This window comes from Zosterops lateralis, assembly GCF_965231275.1.
Source record: "Zosterops lateralis genome assembly, chromosome: 10".
Lineage (NCBI taxonomy): Eukaryota > Metazoa > Chordata > Aves > Passeriformes > Zosteropidae > Zosterops > Zosterops lateralis.
This window is the reverse complement of record NC_139770.1, coordinates 20,256,101-20,282,174: the sequence shown is the minus strand read 5'-3', so window position 1 is coordinate 20,282,174 and position 26,074 is coordinate 20,256,101. Positions and strand designations below refer to the sequence as shown.

Genomic DNA, 26,074 nt, shown 5'->3' with positions numbered 1-26,074 from the left:
CCTGCATTCTGTGTGCCCACTCAGTGGCACATCACACTCACCCTTCTTCCCAAGGGCTGTCAGTCCTCCCGCTAGGACCGAGATCGTTGAAAGATGTGGAGCCCTAGACCTTAACAAGGCAATTCTACCTAAAAGAAATATCTCTTTCCAGCACCTGGACTTCATTTAGAGCTTGTGAGCTGCTGTTTCATGGGTGAAATCTCCTTTCTAGTCGATTAGGCTTGAGAGTCACAAAGATCAAACATTAATGGGCGTCCTTTCTTAAGAAAAAAGTCCACGTTCCGCATTTTGCAGCCCCAGCAGAGGCAGCTCCGCAGGCCGGGGGCCGGGCCGGCCCCGCTGTGACGGGCGGTGAGGGCGGGCGGCGGGCGGCGGGCGGGGCTGGCCCGGGGACACGGGACACCGCGGGAGCGCTCGGCATGGAGCGGTGCGCCAGGGGCTCGGCCGTGGCCGTCATCCGGCTCTGCAACCCGCCGGTCAACGCGCTCAGGTACCGCCGGCAGCCCGCGGGGAACGCGGGGGGCCCCCGTGGGAGCGGGTGGGGGATTCTCCGATTTCCTTCCTTTCCCCCTCGTTCCCTCTCTCCGTGCCCGAGGGAGGCTCCGCCCCGTCCCGGAGAGGGAGCGATCCCAGTGGGCCTCAGCCGGGGCTTCTACAGCCCTCGGTACTCGCAGAGGCCCGGGCTGCTCCTTCAGAGATAGCTTTGCAAACAACTTGCTGAACTTTGACGTAACTTTTGCTCTTTCTTATAATTTCTAGTTGGGGAGTTTCATAGGAGAGGTCTCAGGCTCAGCAAACCGTACTTTCTGCCATCTCCCCTGGAGAATGTTTAAAAACTTTGCCTATTTCTCATCACCTTCCAGTCTTTAAACACCAAGACGCTGCTTCAGCAACGCACAGCACAGCAGCGTTAGCTCGGCCTGGAGTGTCTTGTTTGGTACAAGTCAATCCTCAGCTTTCCTGGTTCGATTGCCTGCCCCACTGACTGCTCAGTGGTTGCCTGGCAAAGTCCTGCACTATCCAAGTGTGCACAGGGGTGAGGGCAAAGGGCTCTGTGGATATCAGACTTGGTTCAGCAAGCAGAGCTGGCACCAGGATTAAACCCAGGCAAGGCTATCAGAAAGCACTTCATTTGGTCTTTAAAAATGATTAAGGAATTGATCTCTAAATACTGATCTTGGTCAAGAAGGGCCCTGTGCAATCTCAAACATGAGCCAGTGGAAAACAAAGTCAAACACCAATCCGTAGGAGCCTCCAAAATGTTAGTTTTTCATGTGTCTTGAAAAGCACTTACTTTTGGTTTTACATTAGTTGTGGGGTTTAGTTCCTTTAGTTCTGAGTAGCACATAAACCCTTTCTAAGCAGCTGTAGTTGTTCACTAACACTGACCAGAGCATCTATTCAGTCTATATCCACAAGCAAAAAAAATCTCACTGTGGCTGTGCTTGACTTTTAAATGAGAAAGTTTGTTACAAAGAAGCTCATAGGGACAAAGATCATGAAAAGGAGATGAAACCTGATGCTCTTCTGTAGCAAAACTACGTGTAGCTGGCAGTGCTCACTTTTCTGTTACAACTTGTTTAGAAGTGCAGTGAGAACACTTTCACAAGCTCAGGTAATTGCCATGAGAAACTGGAAGTGACGTGATGAATTTAGATGAACCAGACATGTAGGACTCCCAGAATAGTATCATGTAAGACATCCTTTGGACCTCCTGTGACCGAGAACAGTCTAAGAAAACTTCCAGGCTGTGCTTACAATAAACTGTCAATCCTTACCATGAAAAATACAAAATACAGACCTAAAGAATCATAGAATCGCTGTGGTTGAAAAGACCTTTAAAATCACTGAGTCCAACCATCAACAGTAATAGATATGTGCATAAAGAACCTTAACTCCCCTCTTTTGAGAAGTCCAGGAGAAAACCCAAAGTCACCTCTGCCTTTGAACAGCAATATCACAATTTCTTCAGGACAGACCTCTGCCTTTATTGCCCTTTCCTTCTGCTCCTGCAGTGCCCTCACAGCAAGGTGCAGCTCTGATTCACCAGGGGTGACAGATAGTGTGGTGGGTGTCTTGTCCCTCAGCCCCACAGCAAAGAGAGAAGTCCCTGGTGGATTTCAGATCCATTAAACTACAATTTGAGACATGTCTGTTGTCTTTGGTGGCATGCCAGGGTAATACCTGTTTTAAAAGAGATCCATAATTCTCACACCCTTGCCATCGGGTAGGTGTTGGCTGAGATCTGACTGCAGCTGGGAGAGGTAGAGCACACTCTGATCCCTGGGTGCTCCTCCTGCTTCTGCACATTTCTGTTCTGGACCACAGGGAGCAGGTTTGTTAGTATTGTTGGAAATGTCTGACTGCACAGGTGATACCAAGCAGTGAAAGCTACTGACAGGAGCCATGTCCTGCAATCCTGAAAATTTCATTTCACAGCAGGCACAAATGCTTTTTAAGACTGGTGAGGTTTTGCTGCTGTTGCTCCAGCCTCCCCTACATCTCCCCATTATACATTTCCCCCCTCCTGGGCCATCACACTGGCCATTAACACTTTAGAAGCCACCAGTGGGCAGGAATTTGCTTTCTCCTGTCTGACATGATCCCCTGCTGTACCTGCAGAGCAGAGCTTTCCTGAGAAATGTCTGCTGACTTGAGAGTCTGGCAGCAAATTTGGTTCCCACACAGGCTTCCCTTTAAGCTAAATCATTCTCTCCACCAGCAGAGGTGGCACGTGCCAAATTTGATTTGTTTGGAGGGTTTTTTTTCGTGATTTGCAGAAGTTTAGTATTCAGAGATCTGCATTTACGAGACCATGGCATTGAGAGAAGGGATTTAGATATGCAAAGGACTGGGAGTTCTGGGGAACAGAAAGACAAGACTTGCAAAAGGGAGCACTGACTACCCCTCCTCAACAGAAGCAGGCTGCTGGGAATTAGAAGGACTTTAAGGAGTATTTCAACATTTGAGCTGACAAGGACAGAAGAGCTCCAGGGAGGAGAGGGGAGGCCATGCAGTAGGGGAGCTTATGTGTGGGATTCTATGAAGTGTGACAGCTTAGCAGGTTTGATTGGGAAAAGCTCTCCCTGGCTGCCAGGATTGTCCTTCTGACCATGGTCATCATAAAAATCAGAAAATGTAAAGGAGATGAGGGAATCTGCAGCTTGCAGGTAGCAGTGAGGGGAGAATGTAATTACCCATGGATCAGCACCTCTTCCGGACGAGATACAGAGGCAAAATTCTGGGATGAATAAGCATTTGCACCCTAAAACAGCTATTCTAAAATTCCACTCAAAAGATGCCATTCTGGCTATGACCCTGATTTATGTGCAGGACTGTTCAAGCTGTATTAGCAACTTGTCACACAACAATATGTGACAGTAGCTACCACACAGCTGGATCTGACACTGAAGCAAGGGAGAGCAGAGCAGGTAACTCCAGCACACAAGTCCTCAATTTCAAGTAGGGGATTATGTAATACCCAGCAGTTAGTTCAAAGAAAAACACTGCAGGAAGCTGTCCAAAAGAAAAGGAACCTGTGACAATGGGAGAGTCTGGATTGTTGTTGTTCAGGTTTGGGATTTTCAGGTTTTTAAAGTATATTAGAAGTTGAGAAAAATACAAAGGTAAAGGACTAGACCTGCATGTTGTCCATACACAACATTTTCCATTGTTGGATTCAAGCCTCATTTCTTTAAATGACTAAGTGACTAAGTAAATTTTCAGGATTCTCTTATATTACCTTTTCTTTTTTTTTTTTTTTTTTTTAATGAAAGAAATTCACAGACTCCAGCTAAAATGTAAAATAATTAAAGTAAATAGTAAAACCCTGTTACAAATCCAGCACATCACAGTCACTGCAATGAATTCCATAAAATAAAAACAACCTGATATTGTAACCTCCAAGAATATTCTCTTGCTCTTGTGTGCACCTACTCTTTAACAGCACCTGTTTCAAGTTCCTGAAACATGGAACACTGAATCACCTTGGCAGAATCAGTTTTCTTGCAGTCAAAATAGTTCCCATGGTGGAACTGACTGCCTGGCACGGGATGCAACCTTGGAAAGCATGGAGGGAATTTTTGTATTGTTACTGCTAAATGAATGACATTGTCACAGTAATGAAATACTTTTGAAAATTACAGTGTCTTTTTGTTTCTTCAGTGCTCTAGCAGTTTGAAGCTGGGATTCTACTGAGTACTTTTATAATTCTACTGTCTTATATTTTACTATGATGCTTTAATTGAAAATTTCATCTTTTAGTGCCAATTATAACATGTGAGTGACAAAGCAGGGCAGTCTGTGTGTTGGACTGTGACATATCCAAGACAAGCTCATCACTCCATCTTAGGAAAACAAGAAACTGCAACAAGTCTGATTTTTTTTTTCCCTTTTTATCCCACAAAAAAAAATTCCATTGGGAAAAAGTTATATAGAAACAGAAGAGATATTTACGCAAGTACCAAGTCGAATTATTCACTGCCATAAACAGTCCTGTTGGGTTAATAAAGGCAAGGCAGGGATCAAACTGTGATTTTCTGCAGCTTTGATGACTAGTTTTTATTTTAGTAGTAGTATGTTTTCTTAAGTGCTGAGAGCTTTTAACTGATTTCTTCCACAGAGCCCTGAATCTTTCCATGTGCTGCAAACAACCCTATTCTAGATGGGCATTTTGCATCTGCTGGTCACATCCCTGGAACAGACACAGAAATCCTGATTGCTTCTTGTCTGTTCCTGATGGAATTGTGCCATTTGTCTCTACAATAGTTGAAAATTAGTAACTTCACATTTGTTTGGATCATGGAACATATTTTTTCTGCCTCTTTGCACCAGGGTTTGTAGAGTGTAATGACATTTCCTAATGGCTTTCTCTGCAATCTCCCAGCCCCTGGGTGATTTTGGTATTGCTGTGGCTCTTCACTGATGCACAAACAGATCTCAGAGAGCAGCAAGCATTGGGTGCAGCCTATGGGTGCTCCTCAAATAGCAGCAGATGTGATAAATACAGATATGCCAAGGGGAGGGAGATAAACCGCAATTTTTTAACATATTAAAACACATTTAGTGTATAAACTTTGGAAAAGTTTTCATATTCTGCTATGTGGACCTACATGCAGTGGAGGGACCTTTACTGACTCACCCCACTGTTTTACTTTGACATGGCCACATTATTCTCATTTTAAGTTTCAGCCTTCAGAACCAGTACTAACATCAGACTTCAGAATTGTCTTTGATGTCTGGAATGGGCAATTGGTACATAACTGGCTGTTCTCTCTCCAAAAACAACACTTCTCCCAGTCTCTGGTTGTGAGGTCTTGGGGCTCCCACTGACCCTTCTGTGTAGCGCAACCTTATATAATCAGCAGGTGGTCCTGGAGACCCTCCTAGACAGCCCTCCTCAGTCAACAGCCCTGATTGTTAGACTTTGCTAATGGTTTGTCTTCAATTTTTAAATTTTTAAGGAGGACTATGCAGAGGTTGGCTGGGATTCCTTCACACAACTGGCTTGCAGGGAGTTCTTTGGGCTTGCAGGTTTCCCTTCACAGGCTATGGATTCCCACATGAATTCTGCATTGCTCTGGGAAAATGTCTGTACAATGTATAATGTACATTGATATGTTTCTCATCTACTTCATTACAAACTTCCTTTTTAGATGGAATGCCCTCTAATACATAGAGCAACATGTATAAGCTGAGTATGCCTCAGGCCCTTTTATTAGTTCTCTGTAGTTAACACTGCTCCTCTCCACTGGGCATCAGCAGAGCTCTGCTCCCTTTTCCTCACCACCAAGCTCACATGTGGAGCTGGGCTCAGGGCTTGGAGAAGGTCCAGGAAGGAAAGCTGGTTTTAGAAAGGATTGGGCAAGTGTGGATGATACTTCTTAGATATTCCTCCAGCCTCCAACTGCTTGTGGCTCAGATTTTCTGTATCAGAGGCATCTCTACACATGCACACAGAATAGTCTCTCACTAATTATATCAGTATTTGTGTATATCAGTACATTTTAGTATCTAAATTATAAATACAAAAAATTTGTATTAATATTTCTATTAATAAAGTCTTAATGCTTCTATTTTTACCTACTATCACTATTGTTACCACCTTCTAAAACAGACTGGGTTCCCCAAGTCCATCCACACAAACACATTAATTAGCTTTAAAGAGGCAAATGAAAAGTGGACATATAGTTGGGTGAGACTTTTTAAATATCTGATTTGAAAAAACATTATTTATGCTTCTACAGATACATTTTGAAATTCTTCATTTATTCTTTGCTAGCCACATTTACTGCTGGTGTCTGCAGAGCTACCTGTTCAGATGAGTCAAGACACATTCTGTGTAGTGTTTCATGCCCAAATTCCCTTTGACAGGATCCCACACCAGTTTAAGTCAGGACCTATGTGTAGATCTTCACAAGGTGAAAGCATTATTAACATCAGCAGAGCCTGTGTCAGGTGTTTGAAAGATAACATTTTTATCCCCAGAGCTCCTTTCAAAAAGTTCTTAGGTTGTCTTGGTTTAGCATTAATTACTTCTAAATTATGCTAAACTGTTTTCTTGAAAATCTGAATGTTTAATTCATAAAGACATCTTCAAAAGAACATTTCCCTGTGCTGCTTGTTGTGGAAACAGCAGAGTCACAGCCTGAAGATGAGTCTCCAGGCAGTGACTGACAGGTTGGCAGTCAGCCTGTTGGGTTTGGGTGCTTGTCCTTGGAGTCATAGGGAGACTAAGGACAAGATTCACCTGGAGAGGCTGTGGCAGCAGCCAGGCATGGGCACAGCCTGTTGGACATGGTGCTCATTTCCACTGGGCTGCTCAGTGTTCAGAACACAGACCTCTAGGAAGAGGGATGCAGTTGATGGCTACTCACTGAATCTCCGTTTTATTTCAGTCAGGCAGTTCTCCAGGCTTTAGAGGATGGGCTGAAGAAAGCAGATGCAGATCCCTCAGTGAAAGCTGTTATGATTTGTGGTGAAAATGGGAAATTCAGTGCAGGTAAGACATCAAACACAGGCTGAGCAAAAGATGAAACACTCTCCACCCATCATATCTGAAGCTTCTCTGCCTTGTAACACTGCTGACAAAAGTCCTGATTTGGCTGGAAATGGCCACAAGACAGGGTGCTTTGTCTATTTTGCTGTGCCACAATTGACATGGGGCACATGACAAGCTGGACCTTGAAAGAGGCCAGAAGTAAATCTGGTCTGTTCATACTGAAATGAGGGTCAGCTGCTCAACTCCAGAACATCCTGGAGTTTCCTCAGTCTCCGTACCTTTGTTTATGTAAAATCTCTGGACCATTTACTGGTCTAGTGTATGGAATGTACCTGGGGTGGGGCAGTGGTGAATAACAGATCTCCAGTTGAAAAAGCCTGAAAAGCTAGGGAATTTCTGTTCAATTCTACATTGTTAGTCAGTAGTAACTTGCACTTAACTATTCCAGGCTCAATATTACACCAAGAATGTTTGCAAATTTCTGCAATGACTGCATGATCTTTACAGTTACTCTGTAACTGCACTATTTTTGTACTCAGCCTTCCTTGGAGCTCTGTGAACAGGATCAAGGATCTAGGGTTCCTTGAAGGTGGTCCCAAAAGGGGCTGATTCCTGTTAACCCCTCTCCTGGCAGCAGCATGCTCTGCAAGGGCTTGGGCATCTGTGAGCAGCTGCGTGCAGTAACACAGAGGGAAGGATTGCTCCGGTCACCGCCTCGCCTACTAATTCCTCCTAATCTGTTGGTGCTCCCCCAGGAGCTGACATCCGAGGGTTTTCCTCTCCGAAGACACTCGGAGTTGCCCTGGGGCCCATCGTGTCTCTCATCGAAAGCAGCGAGAAGCCGGTGGTGGCGGCCATCGAGGGCGTCGCTCTGGGAGGGGGCCTGGAGGTGGCGCTGGGCTGTCACTACCGCGTCGCACACGCCAAGGTAACACACCCTGCGCGCCGGAGGGGAGCCAGGTACCGATGGCACGAGCAGAGGGACAGGGTGCCTTTCCTGGCACCCTCTGCCCAGAGGGCTAAAGGATACAAATCTGTGTGCTCAGACATTCTTCACCTATACACCGCCACCCCTGACGTCTTTCCTAAATCTTACTAACTAACTGATTTCAAGTAGTTTCTAAATATAAAGTAACTAGTAGCATAAGATGGCTGCGTGGAAACTTCAGTAAGCAAATGTTAATTTGCCCTAGGTCTCATTATCTATATTCTGATGCAGACAGCTGTATCTTACTGACTCATGCAGCGTGACTTTCTCTTATTTATTTTTTCCCCCGCCCTGTGAATTTTGCACTTTTCTGCTCATGGCCTAGTTTCTATAGGTAGTTGAAACTCAGCTAGCATGAAGCATTTACGGTTAGATTCCACATGAGTTCTGGGTCCCCAGGGAGCTCTTCAACCAAAAGACAGCTTGAAGAGTCTTCAGGAATTATCTGAGTATTTTTCTTCAATCCTCTCCTTCAAGGTTCAGGAGTGCTGAACCACCTTGAGCAGTACCTGTCTCCTTGTGCAGACTCCTCACTGACAGGGACATCCCCTCACTTCTGCAGTGAGTCACTCTCTCTGTGGTAGTGTGGGTTGCTGCAACAGCATAAAGAGATACTCCACATCATACTCTGTGCCACCTAAGGTGAGGGCCATGGAATCACAGAATCATTAAGGTTAGAAAAGACCTCCAAGATCACTAAGTCCAACCTTTGACCAATTACCACCATGCCCACTAAACCACATCATGAAATGCCACAGCTACTGGAACTATAAATAGTGGTCTTAAAGTAAGTCAAAATCTCTTAAAAGCTCAATAGAAAATATACAAACCATTGTTTAAAGGCAACAAAATCTAGATACATTTTTTTTAAGGGAAGACCTCCACACACTTCCTGCTGCCCCTGGCTTATCTGCCATGACTCTACCAGATGTCAAATGCAGCAAGAGACATTTGAAGGAGGAGTTCAGTGGTGTTCAAAACCAGGTTAGATGGGGCTCTGAGCAATCTGGTGTAGTGGAAGGTGTCCTTGCCAATGGCAGGTAGTGAAACAAGATGGTGTTAAGATTCCTTCCAACTCTTTACTAAACTGGCAAGAATTAGATGAAAGATAAGTCAGTGTGCCCTCCAGCAGCTGCTAACAACTACTTGAGAGCATTATTGACATGTGTCAATCTAGGGAATGCTGCTGGCCCTACAGCTCTCCCCCAGTGCTGTACAAGCACAGAAATCCTCTGAAAGGTCATGTTTTCCTTGCACATTTACACAGATATCTTTGAAATGCTCAAGTGGTTTTTTTCTTAAATATTTTATGTAGCAAAAAGCAAGGATGAAATTTCTATATAGAAATTCTGAGGCTTCCTAGAGGAGCAACGTGACTCATATCTGCTTGGCTTTCCTTTGCTTTGCTCAGTTTGCAATTACCACTCTTTCTAATCAGACTTTCGTTTAATTTTACTTCATTTTAGGCACGGATGGGTTTGCCAGAGGTCACCATAGGGCTACTTCCAGGTGCTGAAGGCACTCAGCGACTCCCCAGGCTGATTGGAGTCCCAGCTGCTCTGGATATGATCACTACAGGTCAGTGCTGTGTCTGTATAGAAGAACATGGCATTGAGTCAGACCAGCTTGGTCTAAAAACCAGGAATCTTTTACCTGTGTAGCTGCTTGGGTTGTAATTCTACTTGTTTCCACCCATGAGGGGCTAATTAACAGCTGCACAAGTTATTTGCTTAGATGGAAAAGAACAAAATTGCCCATCAGGCTCCACTGTAGTCACCTTATTTCTCTTTTTATGGCAGGAAAACACATTCCAGCAACTGAAGCACTGAAGCTGGGCTTGGTTGATGAAATTGTGGAAGAAAACACCATTGAGGCAGCAATCCGTTTGGCAAACAAAGTGATTGGTGAGGAACAAATTATAGCAGTGCCAGGAAATAACTGGTGATGTTTCAGGGCTGAAAAGAGTCAGAACAAAGCCCACCAGTTTATTCCAATTTATATGCTCCATTCTTGAGTTTTGGCATTCATGTAAGATAGAATTAATTGCAGACTTTGCTTCCTGTTGTCTGAAGTGAAAAAAATCAAATGTTGGAAAGCTGCAGAAGTTCAAGTGAGATTCAGAGAACAGATATAAATCAAATCCTCCTGCTTTTTAATTGTATATCCAAACTCTCATGCTCCTCTGGGATGCTGCACTCTGCAGGTTTTGGGGAGTAAGTGCTCTATCCCTGTACAGTCCTGGATCCTAGCTGACACTGCACACATTCTGGTTGCACCATCCATAATGGCTGAGAAAAAATAACTTTCTCCCTGTAGTGGAGGGGATGGCACATCCTCTGCTCAATTTAATGATCCATGGTCTCTAAGTGACTCTGTTCCTAATCCTTTGAGTGCCATGTAAAAAAAATGGTCCATGGAGATGGGAGGGATGGGGAGAGATTTTTTTTTTCCCTGTCTTAAAAATATAATAATCAAATTCACTGGAGTTAACTTAGGAAGAGGAACATTCCTTGTGCAGCAAGAGGAGCATTGCCTTGAGAGAAAACAGGGCATTTTTCCACTGACCTCCTTGTACCATTGGAACTTGACCACTGGGTTTCATCTGAGGCTCTGTCACAGTGAGATGAATGCAGGAAAGCAAAAAGCCCTTTCTGCTTTGATCACACAGCTTTTTAGAGGCAGTGCTGTTCCAAGCTGGGGTGTTGGTTTTGCTCCTCCAGTTCTCTTCACTACAGACAAGGCCTCTTCTCCATGCTGGAAGCTGAGGCAGCCTAAGCTTTGTCTTAGATGACAGTGTACCATCTTTTAAGGTACTTCAAAGAATAGACTGTTCCTAAATATCACTGTCTTGTGTACTTCTCCACACCTTGAGATGTACCACACAGCTGCCAAGGTATTCTTTGGCTGGGTTTTCTATAGCAGATGCCCATCCTTCTCACTGTGTTCATCCTACAGTATGTTAGGGCTTCATTTTCTAGTGCAGCATCAATGACATAACCAGTCCTCTTTTCTCTTTCCTGTACGTCATCAGCCTAAATTTAATTCTTTAGCAAGAGATGGGTGATGTACTTCACTGCTGCTTCTAAGAAAAACAAAGGTACTTTGGTTTGCTGGGTTTGTCTGTTTTGAATGAAAATTCTGTTTCTCCATCTGATGAGAGAGCAGTGAAATATTACCACTCTTCTAGGCAAATTAACCCAACAAACAGTGCTCCCTGTGATGTACCCTCTGGGCTCTGAATGATGCTTTGCACAAGATCTATGCCAGCACTGATGGCAGCAGCAGCAGTGTGTCATGAAATGAGTAATGGATACGTTGCTGGAACTGGCAAACCAGAAAACATTCTGGATTTCAGCAAATGCTATGTGCAATCGGGTGAAGTTTAGATATTTGCATGCTTGTTTCTTCCATGACAGACACTGTGCAGTAACTGACAGTTGTGAAAACCAGCTTGGCCTTAGAGGAGACCCTCAGGAAGGAAGCATTGACTACACTATTTCTCAGGATAACTTATATTCTGGAGCTTATATCCACAACCAATACTGGCAAAATCCTGTTTTTTAGCTTCATCTTCTTTGGAAAGTGTCAAGCTTCATTTTCTTTGGAAATTGTAGCTACCAGTTTTGGGGGGTTTGTGGGTTTGTTTGGGGTTTTTTGGGTTTTGTTTGGTTTGTTGGTTTTGGTTGTTGCTGTTTTTTGTTATTGTGTGGGGTTTTTTTGCTTTTGTGTTGGTTTTTTTGGTTTGGGTTTTTGGGGGGTTTTTTTGAGTTGGATAAGCATACAAGGATCCTGGCTGAATGTCCAGCAGGTAGCCTGTCCCAGTCTTACTCATCATTAGATTTTCAATCTATTTATTGCTGGTTTGAGTTATCCCAGCAAAAATGAGTAATGTCATTGATGGTGTTTCACATCACGCTATATATCAACTCCCACAGGACTTTAAAACTGCTTTCAGACTCTTTACAACAGCTTTACTGGCATTTACAGTACATGTTTTTACAGTGAAAACACTGGTGAGCCAGCTAATCTATTTCTTTCCTGCTTGAAAAATTTCTCATTAGACCCTGCAGAAGACCATGACAAGTTTTGATGCACCATTTACCCTCAGGTTATCTAATAATTTGAAAGATTGGTGTACCCAGAGCCTGTATGTTTCTTTTGAGCCACTCCTTGCTTTGGCCTTTGCCTAAAATTAGTAATTTTCCTGTCACACAAAGGCAAGGCAGCACTTTCATTTTTCTCCATTAAGCACTAACGGTGCTGCAGAAGAGATGAGAGTCTTATATAGCTGGTCTGGAGTTTGTTCACATGGAGTTCTGTTTTCAGTGAATATTTTTCAGATAATCTTAATAAAGCCAAAGTGAATGTACCAAAAAAATACAGCCACAAAATCCCACTGGCTTTGTGTGGCAATGCAGCATTTTGCTTCTGATGAGATTTTTTTTTAAACATGAAGCTACAACTGCGGACTTCTTACAGAGCAGTCTGGCTAAATAACTAGTTTTGTCACCACTGGAATTTCTATTCCTGGGAAAGCTGTACTGCAAGATAACTCTCAGAGAATCAATTCAGAAATAATTTTCTTCTAAAGCTTTCTCAGCACTGGAGCTGCAATATCTCATGGCAAGAGATCAGTCTCAAATGACTGCCTTACTGTATCAGGGGTCCTTGATTACTGTTGTGATACACAGCTGACAGAGCTACTTTTATGGCACGTTGGGAGAGCATTCTCATCCATACATTTTTATGGATTGTTCCTAATGAAGAGCACCTTCAAAATATGCTCTGAAACAGTAAGTGGGTGTAGGAATACACAGAGGCAATTACTGATTCCGAGTTAGATTTTTCATTGAAGGACAGTATTTATATATTGCAGATAAGAAGTGAGAATAATTCTCTGACCTCTCTAGGCAAACTGGCTTCTCCAGGCTAAAGAAAACATCTTCACTTCTGAAGGCATTTTTCAAAAGGAATAGACAGGAACTAAATCCCTGGGGACAAGGACAACGTCCTTACATTAAATGTGCTTGATGATCACTGCAGTAATCCAAAGCTGCATTTCAGGCTTTTCCCAGCTGATGGCATCACAAAATTGACAAATGGTTGGAACTGCTCGGGGCAGGCAGCAGCTTGCAGCTCATCCTGCCCACTTCTCCTTGGTCTGGTCTTCCTCAGCTGGAGGAGAAATTGGCTTCTGGCCTCCAAACAGCACACTTTGAAACTCTCCATATACACCCCTTGTTTCTCTGTCCCCATCGGCTGATTGGCCTCAAAGCAGAGCAGTACCAATGCCTTGCACCAAAGAGCCAAGAAAAGCCAGAGCAATTTGGAGTAGCTCAAGTCCCCCAGGTATTAATCTGTGTGGAAGGATGATGAGTTTGTGCCTGTAAGCTTTTGCTGCGGAGGAAGCAGTTGTTCCTTCTGAGGCTCATCAAAGCCAGGGGCGGAACAGATGCCGCTGGTGGGTAATTGCAGCCTTGAAATGGAGGCTGGAGGAAAGGCTTTCCTTCAGAGCTGCAAGGCCTTTCCATGAGTCATCTCTGCCAAGATGCACAATACCAAGACATTTTAATCTCTCCCCAGGGCTCAAGGTCCTGGCTGACACCTTCCTTAGACAGGGGCCTAGCCAAGTGTCCGTTGGACACAAACAGAGTTTGTGAAAGGTCTGCCATGGCCTGGACTTGTCTCTGGCATCCTGAGGGGCAGGGGCCAGGCTCAGCTTTGTCCCTCAAAAATTCACAAACAGTTCCCTGCTTGAGGAAGATTAGGCTGGCCCTGTCTCTTGCACATGCCATCCCATAGTATCCCAAGGGTTTACAACTCTGGGATGATATTTCTTTCTTTAAATAACACAATATTTGATACTGAATGGCTATGTGGTGCATTTGCTGATAGAAATTTCATAGACTCGATCTGCCCTTTGTGCCACCTGGACTACAAACCTGGTAAACAAAGCAGGAATCTGTGTCAGCTCCTGTGTATGGATGATGCTTTTCCTGCAGCACTGCTATCTGGCACTGTTCATCATCTTCCTGCTGCTTTGCTTTCAGAAATCAAGCTGCAGGTGCCCCACACTGATCTGTTCTTCCCAGATTTGGATTTTGATAATTCTTTCCTGATCATAAACATGTCCTGTATTCTTATTAGCATTGCAGAAGCTATGATACTGCACAAAGGTGGTGTTGAAAAGCTATTTAGTTTGCTGCTAAAATAGGAGTTTTATTACAGGACCCCAAGGTTTTTTTTATCTGAGGAACTGTCTCCTGTCCCCCATCAGTATTTGTGCTTACAGTATTATTTGCTGTCTGAAGACCAAGCTTAAAGGCTCCCAATGGTATTCCTTTTTTATCAGCCCTTTCCATTGGATGTCATGTGAAGTTCCTTGATCTGCCCAATCCTCCAGCCATCAGATCAGCTTTCTGGGACAAGCCTGAGCTTTCCTCTTGTGATGGAATACAACCCACTATTTAAATCCTGAATAAAGAGCTGCAGATAAAGAGCATTTCTGGGTTAAAAAATTAGAGAAAAAAAAATTATTCCAAAATAAAGGAACATTATCTTGACTAAATCCTGCAATGCTGGCTGATAAAAATTATATCCACTGTCAATGTGAAAACATTTTTATGAACTCTGATTATGAAGGAAGCTACTTACACAGTGAGTGTTCATCTTTTTGTGCTCACTAAGAGGCTTAATTAAAAAACCTGAGCTCTGAAGACCTTATATTACAAGAAATCAGTATAATAGCTCATCCTAGAAACTTGTATTTCTGTTTCTCCTAAGCATTTCTCAGTCTTAGAGGAAGAGCTAGAGTCAGGACATGTTCCTCAGGCAACTATGCCTGCAGTGCTGCCTTTATTCCTGCTCTTTAGCATCTCCTGCAGGATTTCCTGAGTTCTCTGCTGGGGCATTGGCACTTCCCTATCTCAGACAATGGGAGGAGAAAGGGGAGCCAGATGCAAAGTGCCACCTTGGAAGAAGTGTGCCCCATGGCAGAGCTCATCTAAGAGGCCAGAGCAATGAGACTCTGTCCCCAGAGAGCTTCAGCATAAGGTTCTCAGCCCACCACCTGACTTTGGTGGCAGTCCTGGCTGCTTCTGGGAACAGCACTAGCAATCCATGCAGTGCCATGCTAGAGTTAATGATCTGGATATGGCTGTGATGACAGCAGGGTCTTTGTGAGGATGTTGCAGTATCAAGGGGATACATCCTGAATTGCTGATCTTGTTCCTCCCTGGTCTTTACTGAGCAAGCTCCTGTTAAGAGCAGAGGAACACCAGAGTATGGCTAAGTCTGTACTTATGAAGAAGACAGAGAATTTTGCCATCTGAAACGTAGCTAAGTTCTCTCAATTAAAATCCTTTCTAGGTATCACCATAGCAACCTCTGTCTGTAATGAACTTCACATATTTGTGTGGCTGTTTGATTCACCCATTGCTGACACAAACATGAACTCTCGTTTGTTATTCCTTTGCTGCCCAACTCATACTGAGTGAGATATCCTTTTGGTTAGTCCCAAAGTGACTTGAGGAGCTCCTTTAGTCAGGGGAGAAGTCAGGGTGTGTTTTCCACTCTCTTGTCAATGTCTGGGTCAGCCCTGTGGCTGGAATGCCTCTGGCTAGTGTCAGCTGGGTCCTGAATACTAAACAATACTGGAGGAAAGCTTCATTACTGAAGCCTGTAGAAAGATCCGTATGAATGTGGCAGCTGGGACTGTAGAGGGAGAGAACTGGAAAATCAGGGCATTCTGAAGCTGAGACAAGGAAGGAGAGAATTACTTCTTTGAAAATAAAGTCTTACTTTTTTGAAGTCTGAGAAGGGACTTGAAAAATCATAATTGTCAGAGCAAGCAGAAATAAGGAGAAATGTCAAAAGCTTTAGTTCTAGACCCAGCTCACTGTGCCATGCAAGCCCTAACACAGTGAGAGCTGGAGAAGAAGAGGCAGACTGCCTTCCCAGCCTGTAGAAAGGGGAAGTCTGGAAAGACTACATCTGAGAAGATGTGGATGCCTTGTTCTATAACTCCATTTCTCTCCCCCCAGGTCAGCCCCTGGGACCCCGGAGGCTCAGCCTTAAGCCAGTCCCCAAACTGCCCAACATGGAAGCGTTTCTGCAGGAAGCTCAGGTGAAGGTGAAGAGGCAGGCGCGGGGGTTCCTGGCTCCGGAGCTTTGCTTCCAGGCCGTGCAAGCCGCCACCCAGAGGCCCTTCGCCGAGGGCGTGCGGCGGGAGCGGGAGCTGTTCCAGGTGCTGCTGAGCTCGGGGCAGGCACAGGCGCTGCAGTACGCGTTCTTCGCAGAGAGAGCCGTGCACAGGTGGGCGACTCCCGGCGGAGCCTCCTGGAGCAGCGCTGCCCCGCAGCCCGTGCGCAGGGCAGGCGTCATAGGTGAGCACGGGGACCGCCGGGACGGGGACTGGGCACAGCACAGAGCCGGGCTGGGCGTGCCCTGCGGCCACTCACACCCATCACACCCATCGGTGAAGCTGTCACCGCATTGGGAAGCTCCAAAGTCAGATGGCAACTCACATGCCACTAGATTAGCACCTCCTTTCCCTCACTTCAGAGGCAGCTTCGTGTGTGGACCATAAGCATTCTGCTCCCTTCTAAACATTGGCTTTGCTTCGTGCTAGAAGCAGGTCTGTAGGAAATTCTCCTCCTCTTGGTCTCGTTCTGTACTGCAAGTGCATGTGCACAGAGTCACTCAGGGATATATTAATACAAAAATGTTTTGACAGCTGTATTTTAAGAAGATTTCATCTCACTGGGATCCACTCCTGCCATTTTGTAGCCCAGCAAGATAATGCCTTCATTAATTTTTTATAAGAGCAATTTAAATAAAACCTTCAATGCACTGCTGAGATTAAAAAAAAAAAAAAAAAAATCTTTCAGCTCTAGCTGTTGATAGTAGCACTCAAAAATGGTTAGACAAGTAATGGAGCACTTGGAAAACATCCATTCTGTTTCAAGGAAATCTCACCAGATCAACACTGCTTTTTTTCTGGGTGCTTCTCAGGGCTCTTGAGCTGTCTGACAACTCATTTTAGGCCATAGATATCTTTTTGGAAATTCTCTTACCTTCATTAGCTTCCATGCCATATTTTTAATAGAAATGGGTTTTAAAACATCAGTCCAAAAACCCTGTGAGAAGGTGAAAAGGATCTATGGCTGTTAAAGCATTCAGGTAAAGAGACATTAATTATGACCATATTTATTCTATGACTTGAAGAGCACAGAAATTTGAACATGCACTTTTGTCAGTCCCAGACAGGTCAGTCCTGCAGTGTGTGCTACAGGGGGCTTGTGCTGGAGTCTGGGGGGATGACCAGGTGACCAAGAGGGACAGTCTCTGCTCTGTGCTGCTAAACCATGCCAGAACAACACACTTGTAAAGACCTAATCACAGTGACAGTTTAGCCAGAAGGGCTGTTAGAGCTGAGCTGCCTATTTTGGGGCTGTAACTGAGCTAGAGGGAATTCTGAGGACATTCAAATGCAACCTCTATTTGAAAGTTTCTAGTAGAAACATAATCCGTACTTTATTTCCAAGCAGAATTGGGTGGGCTGCATGTCTCTTCCATTGGATTAAGTATTTGCCACTCATCTCTGGACAGATTTCTGAATTATGGTCTGAAATTGCCCCAACCTCACCCCCAGATTTCAATGATTTCATAGTTGATTGGACAATGTTCAAGTGAACTCCTACAGAACAAATAAACTAAGTGCTTTGATACTTCTGCTGCAAAGCACAATCTGTCACACTCTGATCATTTGATTTACCCTGAACTTCCCCAAATTTTTCAACACTTTATAAAATGTGCATAGCAGAAGTGGGAACACCATTCCAGGAGTAATTACACCAAAACCAGGTACCAAGATGTTTCTTCCTTGCTCCTATTAGTATGGCCAGGGAAACAGGCAACCTTGATATTAGCCATGTTCAACACATCCAGTTAATTATCTACTGGCAGGGAGCAGCTGCACCCCAGGGATGGGCAGCCAGTGGCAATAACAGGGGGCAGAACCAAGAAATCCTAGAGGCGAGAAGGCACCTCTGAATGTCACCTTGCCCAACATCTCTATTCACATGGGGTCACCTAGAGCCACTTGCTCAGGACCATGTCCAGACAGCTCTTGAACATCTCCAAGGACAAAGACTCCACAGCTTCTCTGGGCAGACTGTGCCAGTGCTCAGTCAGCCCCACACTAAAAAGAATTGTTTACTTTTGTTCAGATGCAACTCCCATGTTTCACCTTGTGCCCATGACCTCTGATTTTATCTCCAGGGGCCATATGAGTTTGACTCCATCTCCTTTACCAGGTGCCTTTCTCTCAGGTGTTTATTATATACATGGGTGAGATCCCCCAAGCCTTCTGTGTGCTGAAGTCACAGCTCACTCAGCCCTTCCTCATGAGACATGTTCTAGTCCCTTAATTACCTTACCTGCCTTTCACTGAACTCATTCCAATCACCCCATATCACTCTGGGGAGCCCAAAAGTGGACCCAGCACTCCAGCTATGGTATCACCAGTGCCATGTAGAGAGGTGGGATCACCTCCCTCAAGTTTCTAGCAAGATCCTCTCTGACATAGCTCCATATACCACTGATCTTCTCTGCCACAAAGTGATATGGCTGCTCAGAGTCAACCTGGTGTCCACCAGCACTCCCAGACCCTTTTCTGGGGAGCTGCTTTGCAGCAGCCAGCCCCTACTGTATATCTTTCCTCCCCGCATACAGAGCTTGACACTTCCCTGTTCCTAAAGATCCTGCCCACCCATCTCTCCCTCTGGATGGCAGCACAACCTACTGCTGCATCAACATTCACAGTAGCTGGGCAAGGCAGGCAGGGCAGGCCCAGAGATCATGGCCAGGACCTACTGGAAGTACAGGTGATCAAGCAAAGTTCCCAGAATGATGCAGGTCCAAGGTAAAGGTGGAAAGCCAGCCTGCAGGCTGAGGTCTGGATCCACAGTGGCCATAGCCACATTGAGCCACCAGAACTCTCCAAGGAAGATTAAGAAGGGGAGACAGGCCCAGGTCTGAGCTTAAATGGGGCTCAGAGGCATTGGGCAGTGCAGGTGGGTGGAAGCTTCAGGTGTGGCTGGTCAGGGACATTAAATCCCATCAGTGCACTCAGGGCCTTGACACTCATCCAGACTCCAGCCCTTGCTGAATCACTGCTCCCATTACACAGCCACTGGATCCCACCAGCAGAGCTTGCTTTGCTTATGCTCTTGTTCATATCATACTTCATTTCATGTGACAGATCTTATCTTGGAGGTTCTTGATCACCTCATTTTAACCCTGAATCCTACATCAAAGTGTCACTGCTCTCTATCACTTCTTTCTGCATCTTGTTGTGCTTTTCTTCCTTCCTCTGGAAGGTTTCCCTCCTATTTTGCCTTTTGATATAAGTGAAATTGGAAGTCCATTACAGACAAGCAGAGAACATGCCAACACAATTGTATTTTTTCTTTCAGGCTACTGTAACAAAAAGTCATTCTCCAGCCAGTACAATTCATGTTTTTGATCTGAAGTACATTCCTGCAGCAACAGAAATCAAAATCCTAGGGATAATTTCTGAGGGAGTCACACCTTTTAAAATAGTGGTGCTCATCCATTCAAGTATTGAGTCTACCTAAGTGACCCAGGGTCTCCTTATTTTTGCTGCAGAAAGGAGGGCAGTCAGGGAAAGATGCTGCCTCAATTTAGGCTCCTCAGAAATCGTGCAGACCCCACTTTCCCACAGATAGTGCTGTGCTGTTCACACACATAACCCATGTTCCATTATGCTGCTGCTCCCATCTCTTATTGCTGCACAGTGAGAAGCAACTGAGAAGTCACATTGACTTTTTCATGTTGACTTTTTGTTTCCTTTGCTTTTGTTGTTCTGAACTCTTGGCTCCCACCTCTTTTCACTTTCTCTGGTTCCTCAACAACCAGAAAGTAGGTTCTGTTCTCTCTGTCCCTTGCAACTGCATCTCCCCACAGCTCCTGCTTGCTGGGAGCATCACATTATTTCTGCTTGAAACTAACACCCTGAAACAGAGAAAGCAGCAGTCCCAGCCTGCAGCAGCCCATCACTGCCAATTGCTTATTGTTTTTATCAGGGAAACTGGAACAGTCCTTGCATATTTTTACCAATCTATAATGGATTATTTCAATTCCCAGGCATTTTAACATCCAAATATTCACTATAGTTCGGGGTGTTTTCCACTGATCAGTATTTCTGTAATGTGTGACTGTACATGATCTGTACATCAAGCCTTGTACATATTTCAAGTTCTTTTGTTTTGAAATGTATTTCAAAGTCCTACAATTAATTTTGTATGATTTTCGTATTCTAAGTACCTCGTGTGACAGATCAATAATTAACCATCATTATTCACTCAGCTTGCCCAGCAAATGGATTTTTCATACCCATATTTGGCCTGAAATTACATATGTACACGTGAAGCTTTAATTACATGTCAAAGCTTCATTTCACAATAAAAGACCAGGAGCAGAATGGCTGGGCACTGTTCTTGCTCCTGAAGCAGATTTCAGTCTTTTTTGGAAAGATGTGCCTTGGACATGAAAATAGTCTCTGCATGGAAGATGAGAATATAGAGGATTTCCTGATTTGGGGGAAGGGAAAACACTATTGAGTAAGAAAATGGAACATACAGCAGAAATTCTGGAGCCCTTCCTCACCATGTTTCTGTCTGTGTGATCTGAGCTGAGCATGAGACATCTCCCTTCCTCTTTCTTCCACAGCCTTCTGCACATGTAAGGCCTAATGATCCCCTGCCATTTTTTTCTGCTTTAACATATTCTTCCCCAAGATCACTTGGCTTTCTGAATTGCAAAAGAAGAGTCCTCAGAAATGCCTCTTTCACTGCTAGATAGCCAAAGCTCTCCTTAGTTTTATAGCCCAATTTTAGAAAATATTTCCAGGGGAATCATGCTGTGCAAGCTCTAATGTAACAAACCCCTTGGGGCTCTCATTACTCTGTCTGCCAGCTTCATTAAACATCACTTCATACAGGCCTTTGCAGAGTTCTGCAGGAAGTTGAGAGACAGCTTTTCTAGGTCAGAAACAAGCTTGGCAAGCTCATATCTTATCCATAAGCCTGTTCCCATGGCCTAGAAAGTGTAGTACTACAAGCATGTATGCCTGTCTCTCATGGGATGGCTAAAACCTACATGGAGTGCTCATGATGAAAGTAACCAGAGGAATCACCTGGCACCACTGCAGAGCTTCCCTGAGAAAGAAGCTTGGGGAACATCTGCTCACAAAAGAGGTTTTGATTTAGGAAAAGGCAGTGTGTTCATACAGCAAGAGAACCACTAAGATTTCAGTCAGGAGACTGAAGCTGTGAGGATCAGGAGTGCATGAGACCCAGGCAGGATGTGTGGAGAACTTGGACATTTTAGAGGGAAACCCCAGGCCTCCACATGGGAAGGAAGAGACTTCAAGAGGGAGCCATGTGGAACTGCAAACACTTCAGCTTCATGTCTAAAGAGAGCCTGACAGATGGTGCTGGGTTTCGGGGGTGAGTTACCCTCCTGCATTGCAGGAAGAAAGCGCCCCATGTGTGGCTTGGCAAAGCCAGGGAAAACCTGTCCCTAATTGTACCTGCTCTGGCATCAAAGGCTCTGGAGATTGAGCACAGTGGGAGGAGCTACTCATGTTCAGGGTTTTTCAGTCAGCAAACCATAGACACTGAATTACTAAGAGTTGATTCATGTTATCCTAGATTTATTTTCAAATTAGTTTTCAACAGAACTCGATTATGAAGTAGCAAATCTAATTTCCTAGAAAGGAACTTCAGCACTTACTTGGGAGTGTAATGATGGTTTGTGAGCAGGCTGCCAGCTAGTGATGCCAGTAAAAACTATCTTCTGGTGGCTAAGCAGGGAATGTTTGAAATGTCTTGTGTGCATACAAGCTGAAGGTGGGCAGAACTAAAGCAAGACTGTGTAGCATGCATAAAAACATCCTACCTTGTCTGACCTTGGTTGCTGGAATTTGTTTAAATTATGACATCATTTCAGCTCTTCTTTACAAAGCTGATTTAGACAAAATTTTTAATCCCCTTGTTTCTGTTTATTTGTTTAGCTTTTATTTGTAAACCTGAGATTAAAAAAATCATTTTTACAGAATTATAACAAACCTATACTTTTTCTGGTTGCTGCTTTATTTAGGATATTAATAATCCTCCCATTCAGAGGCTTTGCACTTTCAAAGCTGGTAAAATTGTGCTGACCTTCCCTCACTAGTTTGTATTAATTTAGTTGGAAAAGCCTCCACCGTGGGAGAGCGGGATCAGTGGTGTGGGTTGTGTGTCATAGGAAAGTGCAGGAAAGCTTCATTTAATGTCACAGAGGACAGAGCTGATGCAAGGGATCAAGCCAGTAATCTCTACACTGGTATTCCTGGGGATAGCACATTTATGGATCTTGGAGGAAAAAATTACAGTGTGAATGGATTCTCAGTTACAGGAATTCTGGGCAAGAGCTTTAACTGTGTGGTTGGACAAGGAAGACTGACTTTGAGAATTTTCAGAAGTTAGGAATGGCCTGTGTTAGAGGACTTGAAGAGTTCCTGGTGGGCAGAGATACCTGACAGAAATTGAGCAGCAGGCAAAAAGGCTCCTGATGTGGCAGCGTGATTTAAAAGGAGAGAGAAGATGTTGAAATCTAGATTAAGAACACTGCATTAGTTCCATCCTGTTTGACCAAGCATTGAGAGACACATGAGACATTAGAGAGAAAGTTTAGAGCAGATCAGCATCCAAGTCTTTAGAGAAATAGCAGCAGAATTTTTTTGTTGTTTCAAAGATCATACTATGAAGCACAGAGGGAGAAAAGGAGGGAGACAAAGAGGAATCTTGGAAGGACAAGGGAGAAACCAACTCTTTGAACTTTGGTCAAAATCTCTGGGGGGTTGTATGTGCTCAATGCCCATAACAGACCATCTCACAGGAACAGTGAGGCACTGATAACCCTCAGGGTGAAATCTTGCTTTGATCCTGCCTGCAGAAGGTGGTTGCAGCCGTAACTCAGAGCTTCTCTCTTTGATCCCCAGGTTCTCACTCCTCAATGATCCTGGTTTCATAGGTGTAAAACTTTGCAGAGATAAGACAAGGATCACACGGTCTGTGCACGCTGGGTGAATCCCACTGGCATTTTGTAAGCTTGTGAGGGTACTAACTTGCCTCTGTGCTACCTCTTTTCAAACATGTAGGCTCACTGAAAGAGCAAATTCATCCTCCTTTTCCCCAGTCTTCAATATCTGTTTTCTGTGTGTGCACTACTTGTTTTCCAGAGACCTCCACTTTTTATCCTGGAGATACAAAGGAAATGCTACTGCCAAGAGATTAATTTGCTATTCATAATATTTGATTCTATCGTGCTTTTATCCCTAGGGCTGGGAACAATGGGCCAAGGCATTGTGACTTCTCTGGTTAAGGCCAACATACCTGTGGTAGCCCTGGAGCAGAATCTGGAGTATCTGAACAAGGGAAGAAAAGCTGTGATGGTCCTTTTGGAACGTGAGGCTAAGAAAATGGAGGGGGGTGCCCAGAAACTGGATTTCCACAACCCTGCACGTCTCCAGTTCACTGTGGACTTCAATCTGCTGCATGATGTAGACCTAGTCATCGAGGCTGTGTTTGAGAATATGGCACTAAAGAAGGAAATATTCCATAAGCTGTCAAACATCTGCAAGCCAGGAGCCCTGCTGTGTACGAACACATCAGCCCTGGACATCGACGAGATTGCTTCTGCCACCAGCCGCCCACAGCAGGTCATTGGCACCCACTTCTTCTCCCCTGCCCACGTCATGAGGCTGCTGGAAATCATCTACGGCCGCCACACATCTCCCAGTGCCATCGCCACTGCCATGCAGCTGGCCAAAGACATGAAAAAAGTTGGGGTGGTGGTAGGGAACTGTTTTGGGTTTGTTGGGAACCGCATGATGTTTCCGTACGTAGAACAAGCAGTTTTCCTCTTAGAGGAAGGAAGCAGACCAGAAGCAGTAGACCAGGTTCTAGAAGATTTTGGGTTTAAGATAGGCCCTTTCCGCATGTCCGACCTGGCCGGGCTGGACGTGGGCTGGCGGTCTCGGAAGGGACAGGGGCTGACCGGGCCGTCCCTCCCCGCGGGCAGCTCGGCCCGGCAGCGGCGCGGGCAGCGCTACAGCCCCCTGCCGGACCTGCTGTGCGAGCGGGGCCGCTTCGGACAGAAAACCGGCAAAGGCTGGTACCAGTACGAGAGGGCCGGGGGCAGGACAGCCACGCCAGACCCCTGGATCCACGGCTTCCTGTCCCAGTACAGAGACACCCACCGCATCGAGACCCGATACATAGACCAGGAGGAGATCCTGGAGCGGTGTTTGTTTTCCCTCATCAACGAGGGGTTTGCCATCCTGGCTGAGGGAATAGCATCAGGCCCCGAGCACCTGGATGTCATTTACCTCAATGGCTACGGGTGGCCAAAGCACAGGGGCGGCCCCATGTTCTACGCCTCCACCGTGGGGCTCCCCCGAGTGCTGGCTAAACTGCAGAAATACTCTGAGGCCCACCCTGATGTGCCCAAACTACGGCCCAGTGCCTTTCTGAAAAAGCTGGTGGCTGTGGGGAACCCCCCCCTCAAGGAGTGGATGTCCTACCTCAGCCGGCAGAGCCCCAAGCTGTGATTCCTCTGATGGAGGCTGATTTCATGAAATTGGTGCTTCAATTGCACTGCCTCTTCCAATAAAACCCAAAGGGTTACAGGCCCCTAAACAAAGTCAAAGGCCTCCTGAGACCTCTGCAAGGAATAATTTTGGCTGATAATTGATCTCAGTCCTCCCCCTGCTGCAGGTCACCACTGCCTTCATCCACCCTTCTCTCTCAGCCCCAGCCTCACTCACTGTCTTCACACACTGCTGTGTAAAGGCCCATCTCATTTTGCACTTCCTGCAGGTCATCACAGCTGTACTCCTCTTCCAGTCTATCTTTGGGGAAGGCAGGGAGCAGCATTTACAGCCTACAATGCAAATCATGCCTGAAGCCAAGAAAATTACAATCACAATTCAACCAAGACCTTCTGTATCTACCAAATCCTGTCTTCAACCTATTTCCCAGTTTGTTTCAGTTCTTTCCTGTGCAGCCACCTCCCCACAATTTCCTGGCTCTTCTGCAGCCAGCCAACTGGAACCTGCTCCCTTCCTGCTGCTGAGGGACAGATGGCACAAGGGTGCAGCAGCTTTCAGAGGTAAAGTCAAATGAAGTGGAGAGAGCAGGTCTGGGCAGAGAGCAAGGGGCAGTCCCTTGCTGTCCTCTGGTATTGTCTCTTCTCCCTACTGCAGAGGAGGCTCTAATAAATGCCAGGAAAGCCACAAATACATCAGCCTGACTAACCTGCCCTGTGGTGTTGGCTCATGACTGGCTTTCTGCATCCAGGCTCCATCCTCTGTTGCCATTACCCCCACCTGGCTTTGTCCAAGCAGAAACATCTTCTGGCATCTCCTCAATGTGGAAATATGTTGCCATCACTCCCTGAATCTTGCTTGACTACAGCTACAGGGCTCAACAGGCTCTAATTGACCAGCTTGAAACACGGCCTGGCACTGACCAGGTTTTCACATGATCAGAGGGTGCACTGGGAAGGACACAGCACAGGAGCTGTGCAGGTAGGGACACTGCTTGCAGGCAGCCAGGGAGGTGGCAGATCTTTAGCAAAGGGCAGAGCAGAGTGAGAGGGAGCCAAACTAGCTCTAGACTTGATGCTTTGGGACAAAGTCTCCCATTTCACATGTCTGGTGAATGTATCTTCCAGTCTGATGTGGGAAATAGGTTGGTCTGTATTCCCTTCTCAGGGACTGCAAATGTTTAACTTTTGATTTTAATTTAATTAAATTGTTTTGATTATCTAATGACAGATTATATGGCATCATGTGAGATAGTGGAAAAAAAGCAAATGTGCTTGATTTTGTTTGGTTTTTTTTTTCCCCAATCCCTTCTTTACATGGCGGAATTAGATAATTTTCCTGTTTCTGGAGGAGTTTGTGTCTGAAAAGACTGCATGACTCTTTTGTCTAAATACACTTTAATTTTGCCCTT

General features: G+C 45.1%; 1 protein-coding gene across 1 annotated transcript; it reads left to right on the top strand.

Moving 5' to 3' along the window:
- Window positions 1-365: 365 nt before the first annotated feature.
- On the top strand, window positions 366-26,074 carry EHHADH (enoyl-CoA hydratase and 3-hydroxyacyl CoA dehydrogenase). The gene is made up of 7 exons (XM_083868779.1): window positions 366-490; window positions 6,897-7,000; window positions 7,756-7,928; window positions 9,455-9,566; window positions 9,788-9,892; window positions 16,031-16,372; window positions 23,396-26,074. Exons 1-7 carry the CDS (start codon window positions 420-422, stop codon window positions 24,664-24,666), a joined length of 2,178 nt encoding a protein of 725 aa, XP_083724905.1. The 5' UTR covers window positions 366-419; the 3' UTR covers window positions 24,667-26,074.

What these genes read in the sequence shown, in the direction of transcription:
- EHHADH (XM_083868779.1), top strand. Translation starts at nt 420, where the DNA reads ATGGAGCGGTGCGCCAGGGGCTCGGCCGTGGCCGTCATCCGGCTCTGC. An exon ending in CCGCCGGTCAACGCGCTCAG is followed by an intron (nt 491 to 6,896) that starts GTACCGCCGGCA and finishes GTTTTATTTCAG; the next exon opens with TCAGGCAGTTCTCCAGGCTT. An exon ending in TCTGGATATGATCACTACAG is followed by an intron (nt 9,567 to 9,787) that starts GTCAGTGCTGTG and finishes TTTTTATGGCAG; the next exon opens with GAAAACACATTCCAGCAACT.